A 17,753-nucleotide genomic window follows, 5' to 3' on the forward strand; every position below is an offset into this window, starting at 1 on the left:
TTACTTCAAGGTTGATATCAAAACTGATCATATTATGATCACTGTTATCAAGCGGCCCCAGTACCATAACGTCCCTCACCAGATCATGCGCTCCACTAAGGACCAAGTCTAGAATTTTTCCTTCTCTCGTCGGCTCCTGCACCATACTTTATGTATACTTTATGTATACAGAACAGGTATAGGGTATCTGTATTTATACAGTAGTGTTTATTAGTACTAACCAGCAGTGTGTGAAGCTCGGAAACAGGTAAAGAACCTGTGCACTTCTTAACTGCAATGCGATGACATCACAGGGGGGAGGGGGGGTCTGTCAGATATGCCAGATGGTCGGATTAGCGAAGGTTGGATAATCGAGATGGTATATTAATAATTTCACTATATGTTTGTACTTCATACCATTGTAACATTTCATTTACTGCATAGCTTAATAGTTCTATGTATTTTTTTGACTGTTGATAGAGGCTTTCTGCCAGTACGGGTAGTCGGCAACGAAGCAGACTTTCCATCATGGCCCAGTACCTCTGCAATGTCCAAAACTGTTTCACCATTCCGGGCCGAGCCTTTGTCCCAAAACCCAAAGTAAGTTTCTCCCTTGCTCTTCATTTCAATAGAATGACTTAATTTTCCTCAAACATTGGCTCTACTTTACCTTTATGGGTAAATAAAACAATTTAACATAAATGTTTTAAAATCCTGTGTTCTGACTAGTAAGCACTTATTTGCATATTTCCTCATCTTTAGTGGAGCTTATACACATCCACTTGCAATACTAAACCCAGATTTGATCAAACAGTACCAAGGCTCTTTAGCCCTCAGTCCGGACACCTTTTTTGTTTGTCTTATTTTCTAAATTCAGGTGTTTTAAACAATATACAAATATGTTGCTGAGTGTTTTATATTTTTTTTCTGTTTCTATTCATACAATACAATTCAATACAGTGTGTTTCTTATATTGAATAATAGCCAGATTCCTGGTTCATTGTAGGTTACAGCAAGGAAGCCAAACAGTTACTGGGAGTTGAAACATAAGCAACAGTAAAAAGTGAACTAATGGGATTAGATTTCTAACAATTTAGAAAGCATAAATGTTTTCAGCCTCTTCCATGTGTATAGTTTTCTTTCTGGTTCTAATCAAATAGGGCTCCAAAAGAGCACATGCAAGTACATTTTCTCCGCTGACAAGATTTTTGAGGAAGGGGTTGGTGGCAAAAGCATTTTTGGCACCAGTTGGAGTGTGGAAGCAAGGGAAGAGGCATTGGGGCGCTGTAGGAGTAGGTAGAGGAGGGGAGAGTTTGAGCATTGCAAGAGTTGGGCTGGAGGAGGAGAGAAGGCTGCACTTTGGAGGGAGAGGTTGGAGAATGAGAAGGCTATACTGAGGATGAATTGGTTTGTGGTGGGGGGGTGGTCACTAAGGCATAAATGCACTCTCCATGTTTCTCCACTGTCACCAATCCTTCCCTCAAAAGTAAAATACTGCTAGATCTGGACAAAATATGGGAACACATAGTGAATAGACTTTGTCTTAGTGAGCACGTCCTGGTAGATTTTATGAATCCCTGTTCATCAGCATGCTGTCAGATGTGGCCTTTAGGACAGAAGTCCACAAATCCACTCTTCGAGGGCCAGTCCAGTTTCCAGGATTTTCATAGTCAGAATGCATGAGCATCCACCTACTACTTCCATTGTATGTACAGTAAATTCATATTTAAAAAAAAAAAAACTATCCTAAAATCTCTGCACTGGCTCATTATACTCTATCAAACCAAGTTCAAAATTTTGGTAATGACCTTCACTGTCCTATTTTAAAATGAGTCTCTAGACCCTAGAAGTGTGTCAAATATGTAGTAAATCTTGACAGTCTTAAATAGTGGAAATGTTGAAAATCGGACTGGGTTGTGCCCCTCAAGGTCCAGATTTGGGGATCCCTGCTTGGTGTATGAAGTGTTTTGGGGTATATGATCTGATGTAGCAAAGTGTGATTTTGTTTGAAATAGCGTACAACAAAAATAACACACATCAGTCCCCCTCTCCCCAGAACCATCAGACAGAAAAGAGTAAGAGAAATCTAGATAGCCCCCCCAAACAGTTACAGTCATAAGGGACAGAGAGAGCCATGTTTCTTGTGCCCTCCATGCCCAGAGAAAAAAAAAAGATAAGGAAGCTACCCGGTACCCAGAGAAAAAAAAAGATAAGGAAGCTACCCGGTACTTAGTAGCATCCAAGAGAGGTATGCAGAAAGTTATTCACTCCCTCTCCCCCCCCCCCCCCCCCCAAAAAAGAACACATAAAGTGAACCAGTTAATCCAGAGTGTTGAATAATTAAAAAAAAAAAAACTACGACCTCTAGGGTGAAGTGTATCCAAATAGGGCTCTCAAAGCCAAAGAAACTGTTTCTGTTTGGGGGACCATCTGGTATCCCGAGCCTCCCATTGAGCCAATAAATGAAGTAGGTTCCGTCAGTGCCAGTAGCTAGGGGGGTTCCTTTGTGATCCAATATTGGATTGTGCATTTCCTCGACACTAGCCACATTTTTCTAAGGAGGAGGACTGAATCCTTGGACTTGCCCCTAAAAGCTCCAAATCAATCTTAACAGCAGTTGTTCCACCAATCCAATCTCTGAGACCCAGTTTATCAGTGAAATAACACACCAACTCGTCCCAAAAGCATTGAATTACAGGACACTGCCAGAGGCCATAACCAAACGTATTGGCTTCTCCCCGACATTTCAAGCAGGTAGGGGACTGAATACCACCTGTCCTAAAGAGTTGGGTTTGGATACAATAAGCCCGACAGAGGACTTGATAATAATGTTCATTCAACTAAGCACAGGATGTAAGAAGGGTTGTGCTCCTGATATTGGTCAAGTTCCAGCCAGCAACATCCATTCCCAAGTCCCTTGTCCAGTTGGAACGAATATTCTCCAAATCCTTAGGTTTCTCCAATGTACTAAGAGCTTTATGTGCCCCTAAGACTGAAATCTGTCTTTTGGAGATGGCATTAAAAATTCATTAAGGCACTCACCCATATATGTTTGGAGTCAGGTACTGTCTAAAGTTACATGATAGATTCGCCTGTCATCAGCTTAAACACTATGTCCGCACCAGTTTTCTGCTAGATCTCAGCAAAGGGAAGAAGGTGCTCCTCTTGATCTAAAATGTGCTCAAGCTGGCATAACCTCCACCTCTCCCAATGCATAACATTGCCCCGCAAGGGCAGCTGATTGTCATCAAGGGGTACCCCCTAGGCCCTGAACAAGGAAGCCCCATGCTAATTTCAAGGAACATATGAGAAGGCTTCTCCTTAAACTTAGGGGGAGATGAGGTCGAGGGGTGTTCAGTGAGGAGATCAGAGTAAGGCGCGTAATGTACACGTTCCATCTCGTTGGGGGTAAAATGTGACGTACTGAAGAGCCAGTTATGAATATGGCGCAACAAACAGGCCTGACTGTATGTATAAAAGTTTGGTTCCAGGTCCCCACTAACAAGTGAAACTGCATCTTTGTTATTTTGTGCACCCAACAAAATTTAGACAGTGTCTTAGCCTGTACAAGTCCCTATTCAAAAGGTGACATGTGCAGGTTAACTCAGTTTGAAGTTTGGAGAAGGTACAGCCACTGAGGGAGAATGACAATCTGTATCAAACTAATTCTCCCAATAAGGGAGATAGGCAAATCTTCATGTTCCCTATTATTGTATATATAATCCCTTCAGCACTGCAACAGCTTCTCTTGAAACTTCTGATCTTTGAACAGTACAAGAGGGAACACCCACCATCACCACCCCTCCCTAACCCCTTCAGGGTGCCACTCTGCCCAGACCCAGGCATGGTCAGATATTGCATAAGGCCCAATTTCTGCCTTAGTGACATCAGAAAATAAAGTAGTAGAAAACAAAAGATAGTCAATACGAGAGTGGGTGGAATGCGCGCGGGATAAATGAGTGTAATCCTTTTCTGTAGGATGCAAGATCTGCCAGTCATCCACCAAGCTCACCTGTTGACAAAGATTAGGCAATCCCGTAGACATATTGACAGTCTCCTTTTAAGAATTATGAGAGTGGTCTAAATCAGGAGTATAAAGAGCAAAGAACTATCTCCTGGCAGGCCAGGGTCACCTGGCTTATGAGGTAGCTGCCCTCAGGATTGAAGGCTAGAGTTTTAACACTATCCACCACTCCCTTTTGAATGGAGAGCCACCTCCCTTTCTTCTCTTTGGCCAGGGCAGCTGCTCACTCACCCACCCACCATTGTTTTAACTTCGCACATTCTGCAGCAGTCAGTTGTGTTTCATGTAACATGACAATATCAGCCTTATGCCTTTGAAATTGGTGCAGAATTTTCAATCTCTTAATACTTGATACCCCCCCCCCCCCCCAACATTCCAAGTCACCACCCTCACAGTACACCTGAACTAAGGGTTAGAGTCCATGCACATTTGTAGCACAGGGGACAAGCCTTCCCAGCCTCCCCCAAAGTCCACTGTTGACACCAACCAAGAGCCCTCCGAAAATGAAGACCCACACCTCTAATGGGTCTTTCCCCACAAAAGGTGAGACTCGCTCTCTGCACCCCAATCCTCCCCCCCCCCCCCCCCCCACGAGAACAGTAATACGTCCCAAGCTGTATTCTTTAAATGGAGAAGCAGTGAAGTACCACCTGAGACCACTATTAGTGGGTATCACGGATTGAAAGGCGACTCAGAGGTGGACCACCAACTCATAAGCTAAGTGCCTGTACTACACCATTTATAATTAATTGTATTGATCCACCAAATAGTGCTATGGACATGCAGCACATTAATGTTTTGAAGGATTAGAGAAAGAAAAAGTAATTATAGGAGTGATATTGTCTGCATTAGACAATTGGCGCTTGTTTAGGTGCAAGACACCGGATGGAGTGAATGAGAGAATACATCCAGATATTTTAAGCACGGTATTGAGTTTATTGTTTACTTTAGAGCACATGAGGGTTTTTGCTCACAAATAATAAAAAAACAAAAGGCAGTGGAGACGTTCTATGATCAAGAAGCTTATCCACCTCCTGAGGCATAAATCACTTCAATGTAGTCTCGTTTGGGTGAGATTATACTCTGAGATCTCTCCACCATTATATAAAATATTTCAACAGTTGTTGATTGGATTCTGGATAATTTATTCTCTCATTTTCTCCTTCCTTATTGTACCCTGGTTTTTTAGTGATTTTAGTTTATTGTTACCAGAGGTTGTTTTGGGGATAGATCATTTCTAAAGATATTTTATCCAGGCATTGTTTCAGGCCTGCAGTGTTTGGGTGTGGACCCAAGTAGTGCTAATAGCAGTGAATGCCCAGCATGTGACTAGTAGATGATGTGGTAGTCTGCGATAAGTTTTGTCTACAGCAGGGTTTCTTCACCAGTCCTTGGGAAACATTCAACCAGTCAGGTTTTCAGGACGGTCACAACCGCCACTATATGAAAATCTATTTCAAGCATATTCACTGGGGATATTCAGAAAACCCAACTGTCTGCTTGTGTTCTAAGAGAACTACTGCCATAGAGAAAACGTATACATATTAAATGATGTTGGTAATTAATATAGATTCTTGTGGAACTCTGCAGAATAGAACATGGTATGATGATGCTGATCACAGAAGAGAGAGTCTGGAAGTGATTTTGAAGGAAAGATTTGAGCAAGCCTGGCACTGCACCCACGAGTCCTGTGACTTTTATGCAAATGATTAGAACTCCACAGACAACAATGGCAAACACTTATGCATAGCTGGAGTTCATCAACTAGGTTTGCTAGTATCATCTTAGTGCCACAGTGGCTCTAAAGCCTGATTGAAATGGGTCCAGGCCATTTGTGGTCAGTAGGAGGCCGAACAGCTGTAACTGAACCACCTTTTCTATTATCTTGCCTAGAAATGGTAAATTTGTGATTTTATTCAGTAGTTACTTAGCTCATTTGGGTCCAGACTGGGTTTCTTGGAGGTTTGCCAGATTATTATATTTTTGTTAAATGGTCTGATAGGTGGCCCTCAGCTAGTGAGGCATTTTAAAAAAGGAATGGAGACAGTTATGTAGTCCAGTTTGGCCTGTTTGTCTTCGAGGAGCGGGGGCCCTTGTGGCAAGTTGTAGTGGTAAGGTTGATAGGAACATATTGATATCCTTTTCTTTCCATGGATGAAATTTATCATGAGAGAGTAATCTGGTGTGCTAGTAGTAGACTCCTAGTCTTGGAGTTTAGCCCTGTCCCGCCAGATGTGTTAAGATCTTAACTTGAGAAGAGTTTTGCTTGTGGCAATATGCCTCTGACACATGGTACGAGGTAGGGTGTAGCTCCTAGTAGCATATTTACTGTTTGAAATACTTCTCTGGATGATTGTGCTTGGTCCATTGTAGAGAATGACATGGAGACAAAGTTTGTCCCCACCCCACGGGCTCTGGCTCTGTTCCTGTGGTTTACCGTGTGTCCCCATCCCCATACCATTCTCTAGTCCATTGTTCTTGAAGAAAGTTTTCATTGCCTAGAAGATACAGCAGCATAGACCAACTCAGTATTTAAGTTAAAAAAAAAAATAAATAAAAGGCCATTTAAAAGCATCAGCCAGTTCACAGGAAGTTCTGTAGTTCCACTGTGATCGAAGTTGTATCGTATAAAGGCTATTTATTGATTAATGGTGTCTTTATCTGATCACGAGCTTTCCATGACAATTTTTAGGTACATTATTAATCTTCAGGGGTGGAAGTACTAAAAGCTTCTGCTATTCTCTATGTTGCACAATTTGTCTATCCATTCCACTGTGCCAGAGAGCTGAACAATCTGATGTCTTTGACAGAATTTTGTTCGGAGTTGTTTTGGGGAGAGAATGGTGGATGAATATGAAAGCTAGTAAAGTGGCTGTGACTCACAGTGTGGGCATGAAGAGGTGTGTTATGTATTTGTTTTTAGAGTAATGCCAGATGAGCTGTTCTGTTATTCTGAGAGAGAGGACATTTATATTTGCATTTCAACATGTAAACCTATGTAGATTGACGACAAAAAAGAAATTACAGTGATGTCAGCTGCGAAATTGAGCTGTCAAGGAGGCAGGAATTATTGCTAAAGCTCTGGGCCACTGAATATAGTTAAGAGAGCACTTCATACCTATATGTTCAGCCACAGTTTAAAATGTTCTGCAGGGCAGGCTTGTCCAAATTCAGTCTTGAGGGGCCACAAAGAGACCAGATTTTCAGAGTATCCTGAATAAATATGCATGAAAGATTTGCATATTCATTAGGGATATCCGGAAAACCTGGCCTGTTTTTGGCCTTTGAGTACTGAACTTGGTGAAGTCTGCTGTAGAGATTTATGTTTTGTACAGTACGTTCGGTTGGATTAAGTGGCAGCAGAGCTGGGTGATAAACTGCTGTTCAGTCTAGATTCTATGCTCTGAATAGAGGATTTCTCTGATAGTAAATATCTGTGTATTACCAATGAGTACATGTGTGTGTGTTGCAGTTAGTTTTGTTTGTATGTCCTCTCCTCATAACTTTGAAATGATTGGACCTAGATTACATTTTTGGTGGGGTATTGAAATTCTTCTGGGTTTTTTTTTTTGTGATTTGGAGAGGAGGGGGTCTGAAGGGGTGAAAGTTGGCAGATTCCTGTTTAAATAATGTTGAAAAGTGGAACAGAGGCGCTGGGTTTTTTTTCTTGTTCAAAAAGTGCATTTCCTTGAGTGATTTGTGATCACTTGCTTGTCAGTCTCTCTTCTAGTTAACATGGAGTAGTTTGTTGATATTGTGGGTGATTTAACTTCCTGTGCATTGTCGGGGTGTCCTCTATCATCAGTCCGTGTTATGTACAGGAGAATGACATGGGGGACACCAGAGTCCAGCAGAGTTCTGTAATTGACCTTCCAGATATCTTTATTTATTTATTTTTTTAATTACTTAAGGCTATGTTAGTTTTAACATTTAAGAGAGGCATCTGTTAAAGGATTTAATGAAACAGGAAAATAACTTTTCTTTTGGCACTAGGTAAAAATAAAAGCTGAGCATGGAATTTATTTTTCTGATCACTAAAGGAGAAAATACTGCCTGCAAGAAATTAGCCTCATTTTCTGGGCAACGTTCAGCCTGCGGCAGTCAGATTTGGGCCCGGCTATTTAGTACTAGCCTACATCCAGGCACTGGCATTGAGTTAGCTGGGTCTTCAGAGATCATCTGGGTACTTCTGATATTCAGGGTTGGTATCTGTGAAGAAGCAGTGTGTTTTAAGCCTTTAAAATGTGTTAGATATTTTTCAGCATTGATTATGTTCTGAAGTGTACTTCTGTTTGGCCAGCAGGTGGTGTTTCTTTGCTGTAAAGCTGTTACAGAGAGCTGTGTGTTTTTCTTTAGTTTGACACAAACAGGAAGCAAGAAGTAGTATGTTTGAAATCTTGTTGACTGGGCTTTGTTTGTCCCAGGAGCTCAACTCATTTGGACTTTACAGGTTTTGAATTCAGGTTCAGTCAGGGAGGAAAGGGATATAGATCTCTTTGCCGAGGCTCGGTGAATTATATGTCCTGACCTTCCCAGGTACTGCTTAGGCAGTATACAAAAGTCTAGTTAGTGTTATAATTGATCCATAGTTCAGTTACCTGTTATTGTTTGCCAATTGCACATTTTTGTCCACTGTTCCAAGTTCTGAGAATAAACACAATTGTTTGTTCGTTCTGCCTGTTTGGACTGATGAAGAATCTTGTTGGTTTGTGTGTTGGGTCTGTGAGTACTTTCTGGGAACCCAGTAACCTAGAAATCACTGGGGATAATCTGAGAACAGGAGACTCGCCCAGAGGCGGTTGTGACCTAGTCGGTGGGAGGAGGGTGCTAGTGTAGAGCACAAGCCGGTGGTGCAGGCGGACCTGAGCTGTGCTGGGGATAGACCCTCTAAGTGGCCGCTGGTAACCCCAGGCGGGTGGCTAGGCATTTCGTCACGGCCCCAATAACTGCAGGCTCCACCCTGTCACTAAACAGAGGGGGGGGGGGGGGGGAGGTGGATTCTATAAAAGGCAAACAAAAATCAAGGCTAAACACTATTGTATGAAGAGTGCCGATACTTGCGCCTTACTGTAGGCATCAGATTTACATCTGCTGAAACCTGGTATAGATGCTGGCGCCCAAGTTAGGTGCGCTGAGCTATATTTGTAATTATGCGTGCAGCTCTTCAGGATGTCCTTGAAATGCCCTTGGCCACGCCTCCTTTTGAGTTATGTGCTAGTAGAGTTATGCGCCATGCCTTATAGAACATCGGGCAGCCAGATGCACGCACAGATTCTAAATGGTGCCAATTAACTTCAGTGATTGGTTGTTAGCACCCAGTTATTGGTAGTGAAGGGTTCATTAATTGCATGCACTCAAATTTGGCACCATAGCTAGAATCTGGGAGATTGTCTTGGTGGTCTGCGCTGATATTTAGTGGCACTCTCCATTTAAGTGCTGTGAATATCGGCAGTGGACCTGGTCAGCATGAGTTTACCTACCCAGTTAAATCACACTTGAGTATCAACCCCTTTGCCTTTCCTTCTGGAACTGTCAAATTCTAGGGTCAATTTACTCCAGCCAGTCTTTCAATGTGCTCCCGATTTTAGGTAATTGTGATTTGGTTTATTCTTTCTAATGTGTTTTTGTCCACATTGCATTTCATCTGCCATTTGGATGCCCAGCCTTCCAATTTTCTAAGGTCCTGCAATATTTCAGTCAGCACGTGTTTTAACAACCTTGAATAGTTTTGTGTTATCTGCAGATTTAATTATCTCACTCATCATTCCGATCTCCATATCTCTATATATAAAAGGCACCTCCAACGTTCTAAATTTGTAGTTGCAAGATCGCATGAATGTCTGCCCCGCCCCCACGTCACAACGTGATGACGTTGAGGGTGGAGCAATGACACTCAACAAATCGGATTGTCATTGGGTAATCTCTGTTTCCACTCCCCAATGCAGCCGTCATTCCCATACACTCAAAACCAACCAAAATCGCCGCTGGACCCCGTCCCCCCGCCCACAGTCCCCCTCACCCACCCTCCCGCAGCCGCTCACTCACCATTCCACCGCCCTCCCTCTCCTCTCTGACTCAGGCCATGGTGCACGACGATTACTACACACGAGCAAGGAAGCCCATTGGTTAATCTGTTTCCACCCACCAACACAGCCGTCATTCCCATACACTCAAAACCAAGCACACAGACGTTTTGTTTTTCCTTCCGAAGAGACTCAGCAGCACAACGAGTCACTTTCTGTGCAGCACAGAGAAACGAGGAACGTCGCTGGAAGGACAAAACTATTTGGATGCCCATGCTCCTGCTCCCGGTATGTGTAGCCACCCTAAGAAACGACCACCCACACAAAACTAGCCACTGTCTCGACGTCTGCACCCCCTCGCCCCCCCCCCAACCTACCCAAAATCTAAACGCAGACTTCCACACAACCAGAAAAACCAGACAAATACAAATGGAGATAAAAACAGCAAGCAGACAGGTTCCCAAGTGCTTACAGGAGCTTCAAAAGACACACTCCCCCCAACCACAAGCAAACACAGCTAACCACAACACACATTAACGACTTCACAGGCAGGTACCCAAGTGCTTAAAGGAACTTCCTCCCCACCCCCCCCCCCCCCCCCCCCCCCAAAACACATCAAAACGCAGCCTTCCACAGAACAAGGAATGCTGACAAATACACATGCCGTTCAAATTTGCAAACACAGCTCACCAGATCACAGGCATATTAACGACTTGGCAGGCAGGTTCCCAAGTGCTTACAGGAGCTACACGGTACACCTCCCCAAACACACACAGGAAAAACCAACCTTCCACACAAGCAACAAACACACAAAAAAAAGAAAAACACACACACACACACATTCACTCTCTCTCTCTCACATACAGTCAATCTCACACATACTCACCCAAACATACACACTCCAAGGAAAACCTTGCTAGCACTCGTTTCATTTGTGTCAGAAAAGGGCCTTTTTTACTAGGGGTAAAGGACAAAAGGGGTGTTTGGTTTCTTAATGCACACCATTTTAGTTTATTTGAAACCTTCCCATCTGTACATATGAATATCATGAAATCTAAATTAAATGTCAGTAAAACAGCTTGAAAAATTATTCTACCTGGTAGAAACAGCAATTTTAAACACTGTATTTTCACATCATCCTCCTATATGATAAAACACACCTCCAACATTCTGAAGCTGACTGCATGGCTGAGGCATTCCTGCTCTCTATATCCATCTCCTGAATTGACATCATGTACTTCCGGGTTCCTCACAAGCAGAAGTGACCAACCACACAAGGTTTCTCGGCTTCAGAATGTTGGAGGTGCATTCTATTAAATAGGATTGGTCAGTTCCTTGAAGCACAGCCAGAGCTCAGCGTCCTGCACAGTAACGCTCAGACACCAGAGAGAGGGAGGGAGGAGGGGGGGCCTGACACCACAAAGGGGGGGAGAGGTATCTCTGTCACACACACTCTCTCTCTCTCTCTCTCTCTCTCTCTCTCTCACAGTCCTTTCTTTCTTTCTTTCTTTCTTTTTCTTTCTTTCTTTCTTTCTTTCTTTCTTTCTTTCTTTCTTTCTTTCTTTCTTTCTTTCTTTCTCTCTCTCACACACTCTGTCTCACACTGTATCACATTCACTCTCTATGTCACACAGTCACTCACACACTCTCTTGGTCTCATACACTGTCTCATAGACAGTCTGTGTCTCACACACACTCTCTCTCGCACACACTTTATCTGTGTGAAACACACTCTCTCACACTGTGTCTCACATACACACTTGCACACACACTCATTCTCACAGACACACTTGCACCCAGACTCACTCTCTCTCTCTCTCTCTCTCTCTCTCTCTCTCTCTCTCTCTCTCTCTCTCTCTCACACACAGTCACTCTCACATACAGTCTCTCAAACATACACACTCCAAGGAAAACTTTGCTAGCGCTCATTTCATGTGTGTCAGAAACGGGCCTTTTTTACTAGTCATTTATAAGTATGTTAAATAGCACCGGTCTTAATACTACTACTACTTATCATTTTTATAGCACTGATTCCTGCGGCACACCACTGTTCACCTTCCTCCATTGAGAGAAATGACCATTTAACCCTACCTTGTGTTTTCTGTCCAATTCCTAAACCATACCAGAACCTTGCCTCCTATCCCATGACTCTTTAATTTTCACATGAGTCTCTCATGAGGAACTTTATCAAAAGCTTTCTGAAAATCTAGATGCACTACATCAACCGGCTCACCTTTATCCACATGTTTATTCATGCCTTCAAGGAAATGAAGCAAATTGGTGAGGCAAGACTTCCCTTAGATAAATTGATGCTGACTCTGTCCCATTAAACCATGTTTATGTGTTCCATAATTTTATTCTTTATAATAGTTTTCCACTATTTTGCCCAGCACTGACGTCAGGCTTACCGGTCTGTAATTTCCCGGATCACCCCGGAACCCTTTTTAAAAATCGGCATTACATTGACCACCCTCCAATCTTCAGGTGCTACAGGTGATTTTAATGACGGGTTTCATGCTTGAGTTCTGTGAGTACCCTTGGATGTATGCCATCCAGTCCAGGTGATTTACTACTCTTTAATTTGGCTCAGTAAATTTTCCAGGTTCATCAAGATTTCTTTCAGTTCCTCTGCATCGTCACCCTTGAAAACCATTTCCGGTACAGACAGATCTCTTACATCATCTTCTGTAAAGACAGAAGCAAAGGATTCATTCAGTTTCTCTGCTATGGCCTTGTCCTCCCTGAGTGCCCCTTTTGCTCCTTCATGATCTAACAGACCCATGGATTTCCTCAAAGGCTTTCTGTTTCTGATGTACCTGAAAAAGCTGTTACTGTGAGTTTTAGCTTCTGCAGCAACTTTCTCTTCATATTTTCTTTTAGCCTTCTTCATTAATGCTTTACATCTAACTTGCCATTGCTTATGTTGCTTCTTATTTTCTTCTTTTTTGTCCTTTTTCCATTCTTTGAAGGACAATCTTTTGTCTGCAATAGCCTCTTTCACGTCACCATTTAACCATGCTGGCTGTCATTTTCTTTTCTTTCCACCTTTGCAAATACGTGGAACGCATCTGGTCTGTGTTTCCAAGATGGTATTTTTGAGTAACGTCCATGCCTGATTTAGTGTCTTAACCTTAGCAGCTGATCCTTTTAGCTTCTTTTTAACCATTTTCCTCATTTTATTATAGTCACCCTTTCGAAAATTAAATTCAGCTACAGTAGATTTTCTTTGCGGGTTCATCCCAGGTAATAGCTGAAACTTGATCTTGTTATGATCACTGTTTGTTTCCCAGGGGCCCCAATACTGCCACCTCTCACACTTATACCCTGCTCGCCAGCAAGGACCAGAGCCAAAATATCTTCTCCTCTTTTCAGTTCCTGGACCAGTTGCTCCAACAAGCATTCATTTATTATATCTAGAAATTTTATCTCCCTGGCGCTCCCAGATGTAACATTTATCCAGTCAATATTGGGATAAATTAAATCAGGTAGGAAAGAAATCCGTCAAAAGATGGAGAACTCAAAACACCCCACGGACAACAACACAATAAAATAAAAGTGGGAGGACGACCAAGGGTTCCAAAGGCTGAGATGATGTATAATAATAAAGATATTTATTAAGGTATAAAGACTCTTTATACCTTAATAAATATCTTAATAAATATCTTTATTATTATACATCTTCTCAGCCTTTGGAATCCTTGGTCGTCCTCCCACTTTTATTTTATTGGTAAATTAAATCACCCTTTATTATAGTGTTGCCCAATTTGCCAGCTTTCCTAATCTCTGTAAACATTTCTTCATCTGTTGTGTTTGTAGTATAGCCCTACAAGAATACTCCTTCCATTCAAGCATGCTATTTTACTAGATTTGAAGGTTTATGTTTGTAGTACGTTTTGACCTGTAATTATTTATATATATGTTGGTCTTAGATTATTTTCATTTTCCTTTTTTCATTTTCCTTCCTTATGAGCAACATTTTATTTATGCCTTTTAATAATTGCTAATGTTTTAGTTTATCATTAGTGTTGTAATGATCTGAAATTTACTGTCACTTCTTTGTACTTGGCCTTGAGCATCTCAGCAGGAAGGCATTCAAGAAATAATACAGTTGGGTGATTGTCATATATCAAATGCTTTGTTTTTCTCTTGAAAGTACAAGTAAATATTGCAGATACTTAGTAGAGGGAAGCACCGAGACATGCCTTCTATTCTTTGAGTCTCTTCCCCTTCTCATGCACACACTTTGGCTAGATTGTCTTCCTTTTTACTCATCAGTTATATTTATTAAAGGTACATTTTAATTGAATACCACTGTTAACATCAAGGTTGCTCCTTTTCATACAACTGCTGAGGAGCGGAAGGTACCTCCTTGGTAATTAAAATGCTAATTGGGTAAAAAGTTCTCACTGCTCAGGTAAAATCTAATGAAAGACTTGTTCTAGGGGACTTTTAAACAGCTTACATTTGTTGCTATGGATAAACAGCGCTTTTATCTGCAACTTCATCTTGACTGATTTACAGTTTCTGAGTAACATTTATTCACCTGTTCTTGTTTTGCAACATTCTGGAGCAATTAATTCCACTCTCTTTGATAAACTGATATTTGTTTCTGTGCCAGGAATATTCTGGTTATTTATATTGTTCGGGAGAAAAAGCACAATGGAAAAAAAATGTATTGTTAGAAGGAATTTTAAAAATTTTTTTAAAGTGGTTTATAAAATGGATCCCATACTTGTTTCTCGGTTTGAAGAGGACCATCACACTAAAGCATACTTGATGACAATTTCTAATTGAACAAATTAGTTATGAAAAAACAGTAGCTCTCGCTTGCAATAATATTCACAGAATGGGACATTTTATTATTAATATGAAGTACTAGCAAGTAAAATCTAGTTTGCTAAGAATAAAAGTAAAAGGAAGCTTAGGTGCTACTGAAGTCCTTTTTCCAACTTTTACTTGTATTCTTATCAAACTAGATGTTGCTAGTAACTCATAGTGATATTTTCTTCAGAGCAAGTGAAGCCTGGGAAGATAGTTGTGAAACATTTTATTATTAACCATTGACTGGATCACCTGAAAAACAAAAAAGGTAGTCTGAGGGGCAAGACGGCTGCTGCATGAAAGCATCTGGCTCCTGAGTTGAATAGCACTACTCTATTACTTTGTATATTTCTGGAGTATTATTTTTCTAAAATGGTGAAGAGAGAAGGGAAGAAAATCATCTACCCAGTGGATGTCGTGTTCCGGTTACTAGAGCTAGACATTGATGTCTCGTCAGCACAGCTTCAGAATTGCTCCAACTCAACAGGCAGAGAAGAAGCCTACAGTAGAGCCCAAGAATACGCTAAGCTCAGGTGGCAGCACTACCCTCTTCAGAGTGCAGTGAAATTGGTGCCTGCTGCTGTGTGTCCAAATGCCAACTTACTGGGAGCTGCTGCACTAGCAGAGACATTTACAGGCGAGCTGGGGTGCTGAGAAGGAAGATTTATTTGGTGGTGTGCAGTAGAGACAAGTCTCCAAATATCAGGAGCAATTAAGTTTGATTTTATGACTCTGCTGCTAGTTAGGGGCAAAGTTCCTGTGCTGTCACCCATAGTAGCATCCCTAAGGAAGGGACAAGAATTAGACTAGCCTCTTATGGGTTCAATCACCATTCATCTGAGCAGAGCACTTTGAAAGGCACCCACGATCTCATTACTTATTTCCAGTTCTGCAGATGGAACTTTCCAGTTCACATCCGGCAGGTTGAAATCTCCCAGTAACAGCACTTTCTCTTTTCCTTGAACTCTCAAGTGAACGTTCTAATAAGGTTTGCGGGCCGTTGCACCAACTTAGAAACACATTTGCAAATAGTGACTCAAACTGTGGTGCAATTGTAATAGAGCAGATGTATCCAACCTCGGCCCTCGTTGGGCCAGGTTTTTGGGATTTCCCCAATGAATATGCATGTGATCTACTTTTGTACAATGGAGGTAGTGCATATAAATAGATCTCTTGCATAATTCATTGGGGAAAATCTTGAAAATTTGACTAGATTGAGGCCCTCGAGGATCGAGGTTGGACACCCTGTAATAGTGTGTTGATTAGCCTACTAGTCTATAAGTATTTAGAATGTGGCAACAAAGATGCTATTTGGAGGCTCCAAATGGGACAGTGCAACTCCTTCTATGATGCTCTTTATTGGCTTCCAATTAAAAGGCTAGTTTAGAGTTTAAATTTCTGTTATTTATATTTAAGATCTTACTCTAGCTCCTAATTAGATGGGTAGTTTGGTATTTTCTGTTTTACTGTTTGCAGTCAGAAGATTAGTTTAAAGTACAACTTGCCCTGTACCCAGACCTTTATATTATTAACTTGGAAAAGGAGGTCCATTGATGATATAGGGCCAGAACTTTGGTATTCTCTTCCTTTAATTTTATGTAAACAGACAAATTAAATGCAATTTTATCGTTTATTAAAAACATGGTTATTCAGGAAGCAGTATAATTCAGTGTAAGTGTTTACAGTAAATTTGACCTAGTTAGTTCTGTGTGAAGGTAAAAATCTTAACTATAAACACACATTTTCATTGTACTTGGAATGATTGACTTGATTTGTTATCCACCTGGAGCTATTATCCTGGTTAAGGAGACTATAAATATGGGATTAAATTTACAATTTAAAAACCCATAAATACAGGAAATCATATAATAGCTTAAAGTCTGTAAACACACTTCGTTAATGATATAAAAACCACAGCCCAGAAGACATCATAACATAATACAGAGGAATGTTAAAACCTTTGCATGCTCCTGCTTGACATCCCTCTAACTACTTTAAGACTACAGCAACACAAGGAAAACATCTCCAGGAGAACAAGTACATCTTAAGTTTGTTATCAAAGTAATTTTCACCTTCCTTTTCTTTTAACAGAAAATAAATTCCTTTTTTTTTTTTCTGATTATGGGAAAGGATATTTATCAACGCTCAATTGACAAAAAGCATTAAGTGAAATGCATGTGGTACTGGGACATAACAGCTCTCCCAGAACTCAGAACTAGTGCAAAGTTTAGAGCATGCATAGTCCATCCCATGCCCATGTCTTTGTCACCTCTGGAGTGTTTTTTTTTTTTTTCTGGGGTTTTTTTTTTTTTTTGCTTTACTGAATGGATATTTAAGCTGTTCCAACATTTTTCTAGTATTCTTCTAGTAGTTTGGTTTTGTTTTTCATTTCATGAGTCTATTTTCTTTTTTATTTACTTATGCACTGTAGACTCCATATAGTACTAGCCGTTAAGCCCGTTAAAACGGGCGAGATTTGTGTTTTACAAAATGTAATAATTCTCACCTCCATCCATCCATGTGCAGCAAACCCTCCTCTCTTCCCTGCCCTCCCCTCCCCCGATCCATGTCCAGCAACTCTGCTCTCTCCCCTGTCCTCCCCCCCCCATGTCCAGCAGCCGTCCTGTATCCCCTGGCCTCCCCTCCCCAGCAACCATCCTCTCTCCCTGCTCTCTCCCCTGCCCTCCCCCCCATGTCCAGCAGCCCTCCTCTCTCCCCTAGCCTCACCCCGTCCACCGATCCTCCCCCCCCCCCCATATCCAGCAACCCTCCTCTTTCCCTTGGCCTCCCCCATCCACCAACCCTCCTCTCTGCCCTGCTCTCACCCCATGTCCAGCAACCATGCCCTCTCCCCCCCTGCCCTCCCCCCATATCCAGCTACCCTCCTCGCCGCCGCTCCCTCCCCC

General features: G+C 41.7%; 1 protein-coding gene across 3 annotated transcripts in view; it reads left to right on the forward strand.

The window, feature by feature from the left end:
- The window catches only part of TFB1M (transcription factor B1, mitochondrial), a 106,822-nt gene that overhangs the window by 36,492 nt on the left and 52,577 nt on the right, over positions 1–17,753 (forward strand). For 2 of the 3 annotated variants that reach the window (XM_030195491.1, XM_030195490.1), the window contains exon 6: positions 460–579. The exons of the other annotated variant lie outside the window; for it this stretch is intronic. In XM_030195491.1, the coding sequence (XP_030051351.1) occupies positions 460–579 (120 nt within the window). The remainder of the gene's footprint in view (positions 1–459; positions 580–17,753) is intronic. 3 annotated transcript variants of the gene reach the window in all.

Source organism: Microcaecilia unicolor, chromosome 3 (assembly GCF_901765095.1).
Source record: "Microcaecilia unicolor chromosome 3, aMicUni1.1, whole genome shotgun sequence".
In the NCBI taxonomy this organism is placed as follows: Eukaryota; Metazoa; Chordata; class Amphibia; order Gymnophiona; family Siphonopidae; genus Microcaecilia; species Microcaecilia unicolor.